The sequence below is a fragment of the Catharus ustulatus genome, chromosome 1 (assembly GCF_009819885.2).
Source record: "Catharus ustulatus isolate bCatUst1 chromosome 1, bCatUst1.pri.v2, whole genome shotgun sequence".
Classification (NCBI taxonomy): domain Eukaryota; kingdom Metazoa; phylum Chordata; class Aves; order Passeriformes; family Turdidae; genus Catharus; species Catharus ustulatus.
In genome coordinates this window covers 67,455,732-67,473,770 of record NC_046221.1, presented here as the reverse complement: position 1 = coordinate 67,473,770, position 18,039 = coordinate 67,455,732, and the positions used below count along the sequence as shown (strand labels likewise).

At 38.1% G+C, this 18,039-nt stretch overlaps 1 protein-coding gene across 2 annotated transcripts in view; it reads left to right on the top strand.

Moving 5' to 3' along the window:
* The window catches only part of NUP153 (nucleoporin 153), a 43,935-nt gene extending 26,153 nt beyond the window's left edge, over nt 1-17,782 (top strand). The window contains exons 10-22 of one of the 2 annotated variants that reach the window (XM_033051150.2): nt 388-440; nt 2,935-3,082; nt 4,652-4,789; nt 5,149-5,241; nt 5,472-5,559; nt 5,827-5,946; nt 7,561-8,175; nt 10,317-10,511; nt 11,053-11,895; nt 12,478-12,837; nt 14,474-14,746; nt 16,020-16,179; nt 16,641-17,782. In XM_033051150.2, coding sequence (XP_032907041.1) covers nt 388-440; nt 2,935-3,082; nt 4,652-4,789; nt 5,149-5,241; nt 5,472-5,559; nt 5,827-5,946; nt 7,561-8,175; nt 10,317-10,511; nt 11,053-11,895; nt 12,478-12,837; nt 14,474-14,746; nt 16,020-16,179; nt 16,641-16,725 — 3,171 coding nt within the window. In that variant the 3' untranslated portion in view covers nt 16,726-17,782. Of the gene's footprint in view, nt 1-387; nt 441-2,934; nt 3,083-4,651; nt 4,790-5,148; nt 5,242-5,468; nt 5,560-5,826; nt 5,947-7,560; nt 8,176-10,316; nt 10,512-11,052; nt 11,896-12,477; nt 12,838-14,473; nt 14,747-16,019; nt 16,180-16,640 lie in introns of both variants that reach the window. The other variant, XM_033051140.2, reaches the window with a different exon arrangement.
* The last annotated feature ends 257 nt before the right edge of the window (nt 17,783-18,039 follow it).

The window sequence follows — 18,039 nt, the reverse complement described above, 5'->3', positions numbered from 1 at the left end:
TTCAGGTGAACTGTGGGCTCCGAGTCAGATTTCTAGCAGTTACCAATTCAGATCACTTTCATAATTACCCATAATTATCACTTCGGTGTAGTTGGAGTCCCCAAAAAGCCTTCCTTAAAATAATACTGGTATTTCTTTCAGAAAAAGAATCACTCAATGTTCCAGTATAATTTTGAATGTAAAAATGACCAGGTATTAAATATATGGACTGGAGATTAAGTGGGTAGTCAGGATAGTCAGGGAACAATCTTAAGCAGATGAGGTTATTTAGTGGTATAAATAAAAAAACCAAAAGAGCACAAAATGTGTGTTTGGTTGTCTTCTCTTTGTGGTTTGTTTATAAATATTTTCAGGAAAATCTTGAAATAAATTAAACTTATTTTGCAGGACATGATGGAGGAGAGTTTTCCTGCAGAAAAGCCTGTAAAATCATCTGAAAGGTATGACAAATCTATTAATTTAAAATACTCGAAAGAAGAAAGCCCCTCATTTGTCGGTAGAGTCTGCATACTTGCCTTCTTTTGGAAGGGCAAGAAGAGTTCGCAGTAAAAGTGAATAGAAAAAGTGAAAAAAACCTGTATTATGAGTTTAAGGATTTGTGCATCTTGGTATTCTTTAGGGGGAGCAGCTGCTGGTTTCAGGTAATTGAATAATTTCCTACAGTCTGAAGGCTTTGTCGCACAGGAAAAATTTTCTTTTTGAAAAATTCTTTATAATGTAAAATGCCTTGCAGTTCAGGAGCAAATTCAATTTTTTGGTGTGGGATTTTTTTTCCCTTTAATATTTATTTGTTTATTGATGTATTCAAAAAGCTAGAGGAAGACTGTTTTCTAATGCTCCTTACATGACAAAGGCACTCTGCTCTGTGAGTTTGCATGAAGAACAGAAGCCCTTCAGAGTCATCTGAAGACAAACGCCAACTTGTCTCTGAAAAAAAAAACATCGGGAGAGTTGATAATCGTATTTCTTCTTGAGGAGATTGTCTTGCATTATGCTGCTTGCTCGGCATAGAATGACTAGAGATAATATTGGTGACTCTCCCTTCTGGGTAGCTAATCTTTTGGATATTGCTTGAATTAAGGCACTGTGTGCTCAGAAGATACCCTTTTTTTTGAGGATTCAAACCTTTTAAAGAAGAGCATTAGGGAATCTGCTAATGTGTTGACTCTGTGTTCATCTTGCAAGCAATTCTTACATTGCCTTTGGCATTCTTTGGCTTGCAAAAAAACCCAAAGCCAACCCTTTGTTTTACAGTCTAATAGTTTGACTTTACAGGAACCATCTTTGGTTTTGGCAGAGGTGCAAGCAGATGTTAGGTTTTAATTGTGGGTTTTCAAACTGTTCTAAGTTTTCTTTGGTGCAACTCCTTTCTCCATGTAGAAGGGGAGATCCAGGAAACTGCTTTTCATTTGTTTCACAAGTTTTACTTGCTGTGTTTCTACTTTTGACTTAAGATTAGATGTTCCTTTTATTTTAACTCTTTTATAAAGCCAGTCTATGTTGATTGTCATATTATGGAGTAGGAATACAAAACTAGGAAGGGCCGGAGTCTCTTCAGGCAGCTAAACTGCAGTACTTTGGTACATCTCTGCTCCACTTAACAAAGGCTGTTTAGTTTTTAAACCACCATCAGTATTGTATATGGACTTGCTTGAAGACAGAACTGTCTTTGCCCCTTAGAAGCTGACAGGTGTTAACAGAAAAGAGGAATATGGGCTATCATAGACATGCTATAATTGTCTGAATAAAGATTTATTTTGACATGAGTTTTTATTTCCTGATTCAAATTGATTGTCACTTTGGATTAGGGAAAAATTTGAACATATGGCTTTAAGGATCTGGCTTCTTCTCAGTGGTTACAGTGCTGAGCAGATGTTTGCAACTATTTGAGAGGTTTAGACCAATTTTCCTCAGTCCTCTAAAAACTTGACCTGGTATCTTCCAGTGTTATCCAATGTACTTTTGTAATGACTGACTGATTGGCTGCAGGATAAGCTTGATATTGTAATTTTTTTTGAGGGATACTTCATCGTAATGCGATACTGCTTTTTATTATTGTTACTCCTTAGTTCACTTCTGTGTTGGGATGAGGCATGGGTTTGGTTTGTTGTTGTTGGGGGGGTTATCTGTGTGTGTGGCAGGATATGTGTTTACTTGTTTTGAGGTTTTTCTTTTGATTTTTCTTTTTCCTTCCCCTTCCCACTTGGATTAGGGAGTCTTTCTGGTTTGGATCTAGGCTTTTGTAATGAACAGAGAAATGCCTTTGTATGCCTTACAAAAGGGATCTGTATTCATGTCTGAAAAGACTTCTGGAATGTTGGCACACCCAAACACCTCTGCTGCTTCTACTGATGGCCTCAGGAAAGCCAGAGCTGCTTATGAAGCTTGCTTCTGTCATATTTTCTTGCCACACAAGTTTAAGCCTCTCATTTCCATAAGAGCTGTTGGCAGCATTTCCTGTGTGAACACACGCACACACCTGCCCGCCCCCTGCCCATATATTTTTAGTTATTCTTTTATATCCCTTCAGAGATACATGCTCATCACAGAATCAGAGAACTGGCAGTCAAAATTTCCACTGTCTGGACTATTTAAAGCAAACATTAGAAAATAACAATCTAAATCAGTTCTTCTATTTGAAGTCTTCTGGCTTAGTCATCATTCCTTTATGGATGTTGTGACTGTTTTTTATGTATGTTATTCTCACTGCTGCTCTTACTCAGCTTTTGCTCTTTAGAGCACCAGCTATTTACCATCATTTAGGAACTTGTGGGATGTTTTTTTCTGTCTCTAATTAACAGGCAACTATTCTAGGATTAATAGTGGCTTTAATAGCTTGAAGCAATTATTTGATAAATTTGGGGGTTTTCTCTTTTTTTTTTTTTTTTTGCTTTCTTTTTAATCCCCTTCCTATGTATTTTTATTCTGTGCCAGCAAATTGAACTACCCCAAACTCGATACTCCTGCATCCAATGGTCTGTCTTCAGGAGGAAGGATGGATAGTTCCTGTGGCAAGATGAGAAGGGAAAGGGAACGATACAGTGCATCAAGACCTGGACAGAAGCAACAACAACAACAACTGGTAAGGGTGTCTCAGGTTAATTTATCTCACTGTGGTTACTGAAATAAGTATCTTCATTGCTTCTCAGTAATTTGCAATAATGCCATTTCAGTTTTATGCTGTGGGTTTCAGAGCAGGCTCTGGTTTAGTTATCTGTGTAAGTGCCGTGACTTTGGTTTTATATTTTTAAAATCTTCCATTGTATTATCTTGGATATTCTTCATACTATAAAGTTTCTTATTAGTTGTTGAATTAATAACTTTGGTAGAGGTTTGTAGAATTTTTAAAAAGGAATGACGTGCCAAGTATTAAAAAACCCCTTATTTTATATGTAAATAGTGTAGAAAGGTACAGGCCAAGAGCCTGAAGCAGAAGACAGTGTTTGGCATGTTTGCTAATGATCGTTCACAATTTTTGGCACTTATTCAAACTCATTGTGAACAGTTTCTTCTCTTGTTTTAATGAGAAAACTCAATTTAATACAGTGATAGTCATTATGACCCTAAGGATTATCTTCCTCCGTGAGTGTTACATAAGCTGCCTACTACTCGATCTTAAATCTAAAGAGGTTACCTCGGTCCTCTGGCTGATACAAAATAAAGAAGTAGTAAATACTGGAGAATGTTTCTGTAACAAAAATGGTCTCAATATCAAGGTGTGACCGACTCTTCACATCAGATCTCTGAAATATGTAATCTGTGGTGTACATTAAATGTCTGTAATAGCGATGTACATCTCTGCTTAGTCACTTCTGAGTAGACATCAGTACTACTGTCCAAATTGTGAATAGATTGGCTATTCCCATTTAAACCCTAACCAATTTAATCTTGGTAATCAAAGGGTTTAAAAGACAAGGGTAAGAATCAGAATTCTGATTTCTGAATTTTAAATTTGCATCCTGATACATGATACTGAATAGATTTACCAGAGTATGATCCTCTGTGTTGCTCATCAGGGTTTCATTTTGACTTTCTGTGGTTTGTTTGGGCATTTTGGTACTCAAGGGAGCACACATTCTTCGTAAAATATTTTTTTCCAAGTTCAAGTGACTTCAGAGACTTTGTCAGTTGTCCTACCTAATTTTGCAAGAGGAACACTTTCTTACTTGCCATGAAGTTGTGCTCTTAATTAAAGAGATAAGGGAGTCATAGAATTCTGGAATGGTTATGTCTTTCTTAGATCTTTATTAACTAAACGACAAAACAAAAAATAAAACTTATCTGCGCCCTTCTCTCTTCTGCTTAGTTAACAATTTTGAGCTTACTTTCAGTATTCTTGCTGGACAGGTGATGGATGTAGTATTGTATGGAAACAGACCTGCCATAAATAAAAATGATGTGGCAGACTTGGAGAGGTTAGGATTCCTTTGAAAACCTGCTTTGTTATAAATCTCTCTGTTGCATTTAACTTTGTTAAGAAACTAAAGGTGGGAAGGTAGTAGGTCTTGCAAAAAAGAAAAACTAAAATTTACAACTATTTAAAGAAAGAGAAAGATTAAAATCTAAAACTTATAAAGATAGTGAAAAATTAGATTTTGCAGCTTCTTTAAAGAAAAAAATTAAGCTAACAAAAATTAAAATTTGCGCCTAGGAGATGGAGCAAGAAGAACTACCTGAAGTACCCCTACCCATCAATACTGCATCGCTGCCGACGTTCAACTTCAGTTTCCCCGCCAGTAGTGCTGTCTCCTCATCACCCAGCATTGTTTCAAAACCAGTGATGAACAAGGTAAATCTTTGCTGTATACTGTGAATACTTTTTCAGGGTGAGTATACATCCTCCTTGCTGAATGTTAACTTTCTGTGGTACTCATGAAACTCACCAAGCTGAGTTTATAACCTGCTGAATTAAACAGGTTAGGTTTCAGACTGGGGGGTGGTAAGGAAGACATACTTTGGTATGACTTCTGTCCATCTTACACACTCGCAAGCTTTTTCTTACAACTCTTAGCTGTGGATCAGAAATATCAAACATCAGATTTCCCAACTTCATTGCAGAATTGTCTATAAGTGAATTCAGGTAGCTGCTGTTGTTTCACCTGGATGCTTTTCTTTAAGATACAAACCTTAATTCTTTTGAAAATACAGGTACAACCAGCAAGTAATGTTGGCAGTCCTACATTTGTATTTTCATCTCCAATTGTGAAATCTACTGAGGTGAAAGTGCTACCTCCATTGTCTGTAAGTAAAATAAATCTCAACGTTTTCTCAAGGCTTTAGTAGAATACTGTGGAACAGTAAAGCAGAATTGGTCCTGGTAAGGGGGGTAAAAAATACATAGATTTCTGACTTGCAGTTTTTCAGCCAGCACCCACCAAAAGTTTGAAGATTGGATTTCAGATTATTATTTGTATGGGAAACTTGATTAAAATTTCTTAGAATCTAAAAAACCCTTCTCTTTTTCACAGCAGATTAAGTTTACATTTAGTGTTCCTGTCGTAAAGTCATCAGAGCTTTCTGGATCCACTGATACACCAGTGACATCCATCCTTAGTCCAGGTAACAAAAATTTTAGCATTTCATATTCATAGAGTGATAATTCTATTTTTTTAATATATATGTTAAATAGTTAATATGTTGTTTCGAAGCTTGTTCCAAATTCCAGGCAAAGTGTGTTTTCAGTGGCAGGTCTGCTTTTAATCAGATTGTAACTATAAACTGTTGTAAATAAGGTCAAATTTTAAAGATTCTTATTTAAGAATAATGAACGTGAATATGTTCTAACTGGATTTCTTTTATAAGTTGGGTTTTGTTTTATTTTTAAAGGTAGTGCCACTGTAAACAGCACCAGCAATAAGAAGGAAGAGGAGGAAGAATATGATGGGATCTGCAAACCTGCTAAGTTCTTAAAGCAAGGAAGTGTGTTAGACATTCTAAAAAGCCCTGGTGAGATAATGAACTCTTTTAAAAATATTTTTTTTGCAGAGAGTACACTTGCATATAGCTGCATTGATTTTTAAAAAGCCCAGCTCAACAACAACTAAAAAACCCCCCAGACAATTTGTCACAGTTAAGGCAGTGTCAGCAGTAAATACAGACTTAAATGCTACATCTGTTGTGCTTGATGCCCCCTTCTGTTATAAGGGGCTTTCATTGCTGATGGGAAAACTGCAGCTTCAGACCAGATGCATTGCTTCTCCTTTACATGTTAAATTGTAATTCAAACTTGAGTAGAAAAAGAATTAATCAAAGAATCAGTTTTGTTTAAATAAATAAAATGTATGTAATTGGAAAGGAAATGTTTGTAAAATGCTTTACAAACATTCCTCTCCCGCCTTGGACATCTCCAGAAATTAAGAATGGTAAAGATAACTTCATTCCTAAAGGTTTTTCAAAAACCATTTGCATATCTTTTGGCCTTAAATGTTGGCAGTTACTCTGGGTTCAGATGTAAATTTTAAGTAGCCGTGGGCTGTCTCACTTTAAAAAAATATGTTTCAAGTCATTGCAATTGTTTTCAACTGTTGAGTAAAGAGTGTGTACATAGATGATGTTTTTTGTTTTAGAGAAAAGGACTTAATTGAACTTGATCTTTCCCATAAGCCTTGAGATACAGCAGAACTTTTTATTATGAAATATATGTACAACTTAAAAGGCAGTGCGTATTTATATTGGAAAGAGTTAAGTGAGAAAAAATACACTGTATGTTTTGTTTAAGGAAAGAACTGTGGGTGAAGTGGCATTAGTTTTCTTTATCAGTTTAAAATAATCAGGTTCTGAATCCACACTGTAAGATTCCACTTCTAATATTTAAAAAAACCTCCCAAAGCAACAATAACATATCAATAAAAAGAGAAACTAATTTAGCTTTACAGTTAAAGGTGCTGATATTTAACATGTGTTAGTGTAGCGTTTTCGTTAGTGTTTCCATATTGGTGGTTCTTGTTTTCTGAAAAAGTTTGCACCTTTATATAAAGAGTTGACTCTGCCCAGTGCATTTTGAGTAAACTTTATAGAAAAAAATTGTGTATTTGTCTTAATTTTTATTGCTTAATTGTTACTCTGTATTTGTGGGGGAATTCTGTGTGGATTGCTGCTCTAAGTACCGACTGCTGTACAGCTACTAAGTAAATGTGAGTCATCTACCTTGGCAGAAATAGCTTTAGAAATTTGATTCAATTGGGCATGGTGTCTTAAAATGAAATTGGATTATTTCCAGTCTGTGACAGATCGTCAGCTTTCAGTACTGTTTGTTTATACTTGTATCTTCCAGTGTAGTGGCAGATACAAATGAGATTTGTATTTAAAATTTCTTGGAAGTGAAGAGTTAAATCAAGATTTAAATAAGTGTTCTGTTGTGTCCCAGCTCAGCATATGAAATTTCATCCCTTTAGATAAGATTTCCATGGACTTCCTCTTCCAGTTACTTTCAATGTATAATTGTAACCACTGACACTTGGTTTAAATGTGTACTGTCTAGTATTATTAGTAACTTCTAAGCAGCCAGGGTACAGACAGCTTCATCAGTAAGACCTCTCTTTTTTCTTTTTTTTTAACTAGGCTTTATGTCTGGGAAATCACCCTCCTGTTCATCTGCACAACCTGTTACAAGCACAGTAGTCTATACAAGGCCTGCAATAAGTAGTTTTTCTGCAGGTAAAGACACCTCTAAACAAGCATCCTCATTTTGGCAGTCTGACACACAGGACCCATGTCTGCAGAACAAAACCACAGATGGCAAGTGTGTAACATGTGAAGCTGCTAAAGTGTCCACTGTTGAGAGTACGAAGCAGACCGTCAGTGTGAGTCCCTGTGTCTCCACCAAGACAACAGTCCCTACATCAGGGACACTGGGCTTTGAAGACAAATTTAAACCGGCACCCAATATGTGGGATTGTGATACCTGTCTGGTCCAGAATAAACCTGAAGCTACAAAATGTGTAGCATGTGAGACACCAAAGCCTGGAACAGGAGTGATGCCTGCTCTGACAATGCCAGTGATCACAGACAACTCGGTGACAGTGACATCCACCTCCAGCAGCACTGGCACAACAACCACTCTGGGGTTTGGAGACAAATTTAAACAGCCAAAAGGCTCTTGGAACTGTTCAGAGTGCCTTCTACAAAATAAGGCAGAAGACAGCAAATGTGTAGCTTGTCAGTCTGAGAAACCAGGTTTGTTCTGTTCTTCTCTGTTGTTTCAATCTTAGTCTATGTACATGTTTTAGAGAATAAATGTGTTGCATATACAAAATATTTCAAACAGCATGGCTGTATGCCAGACAGGATGGATTAGTGGCTCTCTGCAGGAATGGTTGCAGGCACTTTGGAGGTCTCAGCCCAGATTCCAGCCTGTCACATGAGTTGAACTGATTGTGAAATGTATTAGTGCAGAGCTGAACTGAAGCAAATACACTCTGCTTTACAGCTAGTGAGGAAAGATGACTAGAATGGATGCCTTAATTAACTTAAAACCAATTGACTCATTTTCATTGGGGAAAAATGTGAGCTCCTTGCAAGCAGCTAAAAGCTATTGGATTTGTTGGGATTTTGTTTTCCTCTTTCAAAACATAAGTAGAAGCCGTTATTTCGCAACATGGCTTAAAATGTCTCCAATCAGCATTTGTGTGGAACCGAGCAGAGGTATGAAGCCAGATTCCAAGTCAGTGTATGTGGGAGAATAGGAATGGGGCTTCAGCCGAGCTTCATCTGTAGTGGGGTGCAGCTGTATGAGACAGGGGAACAGCACTGAAGGAGAAGCTTGGAATGCTGATGTGTATTGAACAATCACAGAGTAAAAGGGCATGCAGTTGTTATGCATGTGAGATAAAAAGGTATGAGAAGTTGTACTGGGGAGCAGTAAAGGGCTGATGCTTCCCACCAGTTTTGGCATCAGCTGTGTGTCTGCTGTCAAGTGTAGTCTTTAGCTAGTGGTCTTGTGTTAAAGCAGAACCCTATGTTCGGCTAACGGCTATGGTAGTTTTTCAGAACATGGATAACCTTGTTTGGAAAGGTCAGTGTTATTACAGATCTTGGAGAGGTGGGGGGCTTCTTAAGTTCATTTATGGGTTGTTTTCCATTATATGTCATTGTAACTGATTTCGAGAGTTTATTTTTTAAAGCGCAAATAATTATTTTAGTATTAACTTTTATTGGCTTTTAACGTAATTAAATGTCAAAAAGATGCTTGCAAATGCATCCTGGGGGAAAAAATGTAAGATTGAGCAGATTGTGCTTTAATAAATCACTGTGTACTAACAGTGGAATTTCTTCAGATAAGATAATGCAATTTAAAGGAAGCTTATTCTCATGGACTTTCAGCCTCAGAGTGGTCAGCTGGCACTTTTGTCCAAGGCTCTGACCATGGCTAGGAAGTTAAGGGTTTGCCATGACCACCACGGTGCAGAGAATTGCAAAGTTACATTATGTTTGTCAAGGGGATGAGTGAAACAAGTTAAATGGGAGGGCATAAATTTGCTGGATGTGCTGTGGAAAAGAAGACCCATTCCCATCTAGGAAATGTTACTGCTTTGAATTTGAGAAATTATCTTGTGTCTCTCTTGAATGCCCCAATCAACTGGTTCACTGTAGGTGAATTTATGTGATGCTTTTGTGCCTTTGGGATGTCTGCTTCACTCCTGACACTTGTGGAGCTGAAGTTTGCTCTTGGGTGCAGCATCAAGTGCCATCTCTTCCTTTACAGGAGAGGAAAATCAGAGGGCAAGTGCTGGATTTCGCACCTCAGCAGCAGTAGATTTCTGCTGCTGTTGAAGGCAGTGTAGCATGGGTGGTGTACACAGTTGTGGATTTGGAAGCTTTCAGTTACATTTTTTCTTTTGTCACTGTATAGTTTTGAATGTGTCCTGTCCTTGTGACTTGCTGATGAATCATTCTAGTAAATTCTCAGCCTTGCATCACTTGACAGTGATCATTAACTTGAGCAATGCTAACTTTGTCCGCTGGTAACGGTGTCACAAAATAGTCTTTTAGTAATTTTAGTTCTATACAGTACCTGTAATTTACATCTGAAATGGGCTGTGTTGCTGTGTTTTATGAACTGCAGTTGCTGTTTAAATGTCACTGGTACAATTTGTGCTTGAATTAATATATAGATTATAAAGAAGAATCCAGGTTTACATGGATCCAGGTTTAGAATCTATGGTTTACGTTCTCAGATTGTATTTGACTCAAATAATTTTATAGCTTGATGGTTTTTTTTACTGTTACACTTGTGTGCTTTGCAATTTAGTGAGCATTTCTTAAAAGATTTGTGTATGAATTAAGCAGGATGATTAACTATCTTGCTTCTTTCTCAGGGAGTTCAGTGCCTGTGACCAGTAGCAGTGTTTCTGCATTTTCTGCTTCTTCTGGAGGTTTGCTGGATTTAGACAAATTCAAGAATCCTGAAGGAAGTTGGCAATGTGAGGTCTGCTTGGTCCAAAACAAAGCAGAAGCCACACAATGCATAGCCTGTGAAACTGCGAAGCCAGGCACCAAAGCAGAGCTCAAAGGTAATACTTACTGAGAACAAGGATATGCATTCTGCAACCTTTTTCTCCCTTTTCCCTGCTCCTTTTCCCTGCTCCTTTTCCCTGCTCCTTTTCCCTCCTCCTTTTCCCTCTTCCTTTCTCTTTTTTTATTAGTACAGTGTATGGCAAAACTGTCCCATTCTTGTTTAGGAATATTGCTTAGATAAGATTGTGTGCATATGTTTCCACACCCATTCTCCAGAAAAGGATTGAGTATTTTACAGGAAAGCTTGTGTCACTGACATAGTTGTCTGTTTCAAGCCCTTATGTGTTGTCCATTTGGAGTTTAGACTAAAACCATGGTTTTTCAGAGTTCAGCCAGGTGCTGCACAGAGTATCACCATTACAAAAAGATACATGTATAGAGGAAGTGTGGAGTTTCCTTACTTGTCTGTATGTGTGTGGCGGTGTTCTGTTGAACAGCTTTGATGTTGGGAAAGCACGAGAATCCCAGCAATGTAGCTAAAGCCTGCATGTATTACATCATATATTGCAGACTTGACATTGTTGCTTATTTCTGCAGCTTTTGGTACTACTACTGTGTCTACAAATGCTTCAATGCCATCGTTCACATTCGGTGTCCCATCAGCATCCTCTGAACCTTCTCAAACATTAGGTAGCACAGGAAATTTTAAATTTGGAGAACAAAGTAGCTTTAAGTTCGGCATTGCATCTGAATCTGCATCGTCCAACACTGTGACTGGAGGATTTAAGTTTCCCACTGGTTCAGGGAACTTCAAATTTGGAGTTTCTTCTTCAGACTCTAAATCAGAAGACAGCAAAAAAGAAAGTAAAAGTAACAGTTTTACCTTTGGACTTCCATCTACAAGCAGTCAGACTCCTTCAACATTTCAGTTTGGAACGACGAGTCTGGGACAGCAGGAAAAGAAAGAGGAACCAGTTTTAGGAGGTTTTAGTTTTGCTACAAGTTCTACTTCTTCCATAGCTACTAATGAGAATAAAACTGGAGTTGGTGGCTTCACTTTTGGAACTGTGGCAGAAAAGGATGCAGCATCACCTGCTTTGCCATTTAAGAAGTCAGACGAGAAAAAGGATGAAACCGTTTCAGCGAAGGGAGGCTTCTCTTTTGGCAGTGTGGAGTCTGCACCTGCTTCACAGTTCGTTTTGGGAAGAGCAGAAGAGAAGCAGGACTCTGTCACTTCCGCCGGTCCTTTAGCATTTGGAAAGAAAGCTGACAATGAAGAGTTAAAGGCACAGCCTATCTTTTCATCTGCGACAGCTGAGCATACCAAAGAGGAGAGCACAGCAAAACCTGTATTCAATTTTAGTTTTGGTAAACCATTGGAAAAGGAAAGTGAGCAGGCAAAGGCACCTTTTGCATTTGGGGCACCAACCAGTACTTCAGGTAAACAGAACGTCTTTAACCTTCACTTCTCTGCTCATGTCTATCAACTAGTACCTCTGAGGCTGTACTGGACAACATCTATGGGATTTATATACTACCTGCAGCCTGTCTTTAGTTCTAGTTGTTGATGTGTCGACAGTATGTGGCAATTTCTTTGTAGACAAATTCTATAGTGAGTTTTAACACTATGTTTAGACAAAAAATTTGCCATACCTTAAGGAACATGTATCACTGTTGTGTAAGCACAGAAATTGTGCTGTCTCAGTAGTAGCAGTTCAGGTGGTGATAAAGTCTCTAATATGGTGCAGTATCGGGGCCTCATACTAGTGTTTTTTATAGTGAAAGGAAAAGAGAGAGGAAATATCTTATTTCCATCTACTTGCAACTCTGCTGCAGTCTCTCTACTGCTACAAAGGTACAAAAATCACTTCACAGATATTGCACAGTTTTGTATGCCTTTAATTTGTTGAAAGTTTCAGTGGAGGATTAGTTTTTCAGTGATGGTTGCTGTGTGAAAAGTTATTGGTTGTTAAACTCCATTTGTGAGACTTTGTAAATAGTAACTGTGTTATTTCCTTTCAGATCAAGGAGCATCCTTCAGCTTCTTGAGCTCCAGTTCCTCCAGCACAGTGGCACCCACCACTTCAGCCAACAGCAGCAGCGTGTTTGGCAGCACGCTCTCTTCCTCAAACCCTCAGCCAGTTCCCACTCCCTTTGTGTTTGGACAACCCAGCAACACTGTGACCAGCTCTGTTTTTGGCAATCCTGCAGAATCTACAACATCTCAGTCATTTGGCTTCTCTCAAGAAAACAAACCAGCAACCACATCTTCCAGCACTGGCTCAACTCTTACTCCGTTTCTCTTTCGATCAGGAGAGAGCAGTACCAATGCAGCAAATTCAGGATTTACTTTTGGAGCCACAACTACATCAAGTTCAACAGGTTTGTTTTAAATAGCTGCTCTTCTCATTTTTTCATTTTTGTCATTATGTAGTGGACTAAGGAGATACTGTTTCATGAATATTTTGCTTTGGAAAATGTGCAAGCTAAATGCATGGAAATAGAGAAAAATACTGAGGATTTATATTCAGCTGTGTTAATTTGGGCTAATTTTTCTTCACTGTGGGAGATACAGTTTAGGAATGAACTGGAAGTAGAGTTGTTTTGTGCAGAGGACAAATCTTTACTGGTTTCAGTTTGTATAGGAGCTTTTCACCATGAAAATGATAATTTCTTTCTTCAATCACTGTTAGTCCAGTGTTTACAATTAGAAGTCAATGAATTGCAACTTTCCTGCTTTTTTGCTCCTATACCTAAAACCCTGAATTCCAAGAAATAGTGTCAAGCTTTGCCAAGTCCTTCCCTCACAAGTATATGTAAATAGAATACCTCAACATACAATTAATGCTGCTTTAAGAGTTGGTTTCTGCTGAGGAGCATGGTCAGTGCATGTTAATTTTCTAGGAATTTAGAGAAGACAGCAATAAGAAATACAGAGTTTCTTCATGTTTTGTGTTTGTTACTCCATTGCCGAATTGCTTGAATAAATGCATGACTCAAGACTAAATCCACCAAATAACCTGTATTCCTATGAGCCATGCAGGATGTAAGATTGAATCTGTAAGGGAAAGACTTAATCTAGTTTGATCCTGATGGCTTGACTTTATAGTCACAAAAGTTTAATTTGCACACTTTTTTATGTATCAGAAACAGAGAAAACAGTCCTAAAGTACAACAACCAACGGATCAATTTAAACTGCTTACAAATCAGTAACTTGCAGTAGTTTTGTTAGTGAGTGACACCATATTTCAAACATCTTCACAAATTCAGAAACCTAAGTTCTACCATGTATCTCATCTTGGAAAGAAAGTCAGTCATTCCAAGTTATGGTGAATTAGAGGGTATTTCCTGTTGTATGAGCATTAATAATGCTGTTTAAAATGTCCCTTTTGCATAGCAGATCTGCCGTGTATGTTCAGAGTCACTGTTCAGCTGCATTTCATTATTTCTGCTGGCCATGCAGCTCAAAATTTGGGCTGGTTTGTTGATGATGATAGGTAGAGAATTACTCTGCTAAACCAAGTTTTTGAGATTACTGCATGGTTGGTTTGGCCTCTGGATAATGGTAAACACTTGAACAGGGAAGGAGAGAGGTGCAGTTGTTGAAAAGAAAAGATACATGTTCTCCTAGTCCTAATAAATCAGGAGCTGTGTTTTGCATGTCTGAACAATCCACTTTGAGTGAATATTCCATGAGTGTGGTAGAAACAGCTTTTAGTAAACACAGATTAAAACATACTGTCTGTAGGAATCTATCTGTACAACATGAAGAGGCAACCAGTGCATTTGAGATTTAATTTTGTCTGACTCTCATAAACACAGTGCTTTTCATGTTGCTTAAAAGAAAATATGTAATTCCTGTTGTAGCTGAGGTAGTATCTGTTTTATATAACACAAGTAGTTTGAAATTGAGTATTCAACTACCAGACCTGAGGCTTGAGAACATTTTGTTTCTGGATTCATCGTTGAGGGTAGGAGGGAAGGGGCCCATACTGACATCCCTCTCTGTCCCCCTAGGGTCATCGTCTTCATTTCTATTTGGCTCTGGGCCTCCAGCGCCGGCTGCTGGCCCAGCCTTTGGCGCCAGTCAGCCACCAGCATTTGGCCCAAGCCCAGGCTCCGGCCAGCAGAGCGCTCCAAGTTTTGGATCACTGTCGACAACATTGTTTTCTGCTGGCTCTCACCCTGCTCCTTCTGCCTTTGGCTCAGTGACAAGCAGCACTCAGCCCTCTATGTTCGGACAGCAGGCAACCCATCAGCCAACTTTTGGCTCTGGTACCCCCAATGCTGGTGAGTGCTGCTCATCCTATTCCCTTTTGGTCTCAAAGTTTATATATATTTTATTTTCTTTTTAATGAAGTGCACCATAAATTATATGAAGAAAGCTGACTTGGGCATTGCGCATCTATTTAAATGTAGGAATTTCCCTCCATAAAAATAGTGGGTATAGGGTTGTCATTTATATCCCAGTCCTGACTGTGGAGACACAACGTGTCACAGGTACCCAGCTTCACAGTAACACTTCTCCACAAGGGATTTAGCAGACATGGAGATTGCAACTCTGCAAGTAAATCTTGAGCTTTATTTTCTTTAAAAACCTAATGATTAAAAGCAACTGTTGAAAACAATGGAGTAATCACTGGTAAGATTATACAAAACAAAAGAGCAGACACACTGCAAAACTTTTATTTTTTTATTTGAGAAATTCTTAGTTATTGGACATGAACAGGCTTTAATTGTATAAAATACAGTCAGAATTGTTTGGGGGGTTAAGCATTTATGGGTTAAGACTGTATTAAGATCTTTTTACTAATGAAGTATAAAAAGGGGCAGAGATTGGAATTTATAACTTAAGAAAGGCCTATTCCATACTAGTAATCATTAAAAAACAAAAACAGTGCCGGATTGTCTATTTGATATCACATCAAATACTGAAAGAGCCTCCTTTTTTCCTCTCAGAAATTTTACAAAATAGCCTCCATTAAAAGTAACAGACATTTTTGTACTAACCAGTAGATTAGTACAAGCAGATTAGTGCACAACACATTGTTCAGTTGATCTTTCATTAATCAAGTAGCGGTTTAAAGGTAAAGGTCTCTCTGGATTTTCTGTATTACATATTAGTTTCCTCTGATGGTTGGAATGTTTGGGGTTTTTTCAGATGAGGTGCTGTTAGTACATTAAAGGAAAGGAAGTCCCCAGATCCACTACATGAACATGGGAAAGTTTACCTGAATATAAATTTACAATTTAAGACTTGATTAATAAACTTCAATATGCACAGGTATAAAATTAATGGTGGCACAGAAGTTAGCAAACAACTAATTATCAGTGTGCCACCAATATTACTTCAAAAATTCCTCAATCTGTGTGAATGGATTCATTCAATATACTGTTCCTGTTGTAATCTGACACTTCTGGTGCCCCTTCCCTCCCTCTCCCCCCAACCTTGTTATCATGAGCAACCTGTAAAAAGAAAAATGGAAAGAGCATGAGGATTTTGCTGGAAAGGATGAACTGAGATTTCAACTTCCTTACTTTTGCTTCCACCCCATCTTCTCAGGTTCTGTATTCCAGTTTGGAAGTAGTTCTACTAATTTCAGCTTTCCAAATAACCCAGGAGTATTCACTTTTGGTGCAAATCCTTCTGCAGCAGCAGCTCCTGCACCACCTTCTGGCACTCCAGGATTTACGTTCAACCAGCCTCCAGCATTTACAGTGGGGTAAGAGACTGTATCAGAATTTCCCTTGAGCTTTGGGTAATATCAGTGGACAGTGTTCAGCCTCTACTGCTGTTAAATCATGAGGTGTTCAGATGAAACTTGGAGTTTGAAACTAAATTTGGCATCCTTCCTTGTATTAGCCTAACTGGCTACCTAAGCACCGCTATCTGTAAAGGAGCCTAGCTGTCAGGAATGTCACACATCAACACATGTGAGATTGTCTTGTTCTTGAAAGGTAGAACCCATATCCAGCCATTATGCTGCTGCTTACCTTCTGAATAAGAGAGATTTAATTGGTTTCTGGAACTCTCTTCCTCCTGTTCGTCATTTGCTGCTTGTTGCCAGCTGGTAACTAGTGAGACAAGACTATGAAACAGTTGTTCTGGAATATCTACTCAGTGCTGCTACTGAATTTTCAGCTACACTGTCCTAAACTCTGAACTACTAATTTCTTTTAATAGGACTAATGGGAAAAATGTTTTCTCTGCCTCTGGACCTTCAGTTGCTGGTCGGAAGATAAAGACTGCTGTTAGACGTAGAAAGTAAACGCCTGACTGGGTAAAGCATCAAAAACATTGGAAGCAGCTACTATCCTGAATTGTTCAGCTACTATCCTGAATTGTTCAGCTTCTACCCTGAATTGTTCAGTTACTGGGATTGTACCTCACGCTGGCTTGTTGGAAGTCAGATCTGCCTAAAGGAATATAAAACTTAGCTTTCCTGTCCTTCCCTTCCCCTCTTCCCCCCTACGTTTTTTGGTAGCAAGTAAAGTTGGCAACAAGGCTGTTCTCAATCAAAAGTCTCAAGTTACTTCTTTCACTGACTCGGCATGGTCTGGCTGTAGCCCTGAGTAGAGCCTGCACAGTGAATGGCTTGTCGATACCTCTTCATCTGCACCACTACGTGCGCTCATCCGCGTTTACTGACGCCTCGAAATTGTAATTATATCAGCGAGAGATGCTGTATAGAGTAGAGAATGTTGATAACGAATGATTTCTATGCTGAGTTTGTGCTGGTGTATGTGTGAAGTGAGTGAGTTTGGGTGTATTGTGCACTAAAATTTTCTGATAGGGGAAGACTGATTAAAGGATGATCCATGCTAAGGACTTGTTAGATCTGTAGTTCTTCATTTAATAATTATATGCTATTTCTATATTTTCATTCTTACAGCCCTTTATCACCTGTCTCGCCTTGTTATTTTATTATGAAATGTGTAAATACAATTTTGTTTCTCTATGTACGTTTTTGGCATAACAAATCTGTGAAATTGAAATTTTAATTTTGTGTGTTACAGCCATTTTTGTTTAGTATTGTCTCAGATTTTATGTAAATCCCATTATTCAAAGTTGCCTAAATCCATTTAGAAAATCTTTAAAATTGGGAATTCTTAAAGTAAGTTTATTGGCTTTTCTGATCCATTTTTGTTTGGACCAAAAACCAGTATTGTACAAAGTATTAAGTATATATTTTTATATTTACTGAAATGGACTGTGGTGACTTTGGATAATAAGGAAAAGTTTAATATTAAAGCCATGTTTATTACAGTATAATTAACATGTTAAACCATGGGATAAATGCCATCAATAAAAACTGCGAAATATTACCTGGCAATTTTAACTCTGTGAAGGCATCCCCAGCTGTTACTGTAAGAGGTGGTTCCCTCAACCTGAGCAATGTCTCGTGCTTTCTTCAACCTCTGCTTTTTCTCATTGATTGTAGAGGATCTTAAATTAGTTAGAGGTTTCCTTGGAGGAAGAAGGAAGGAGTTTTACTGTAGGCTGAAGCTTGGCGCAGCTTATCAACATGTCAGCTGACTGCAGTTAATTTTTTGTAGTGCTATTAAAGAAACCCAACCTAATG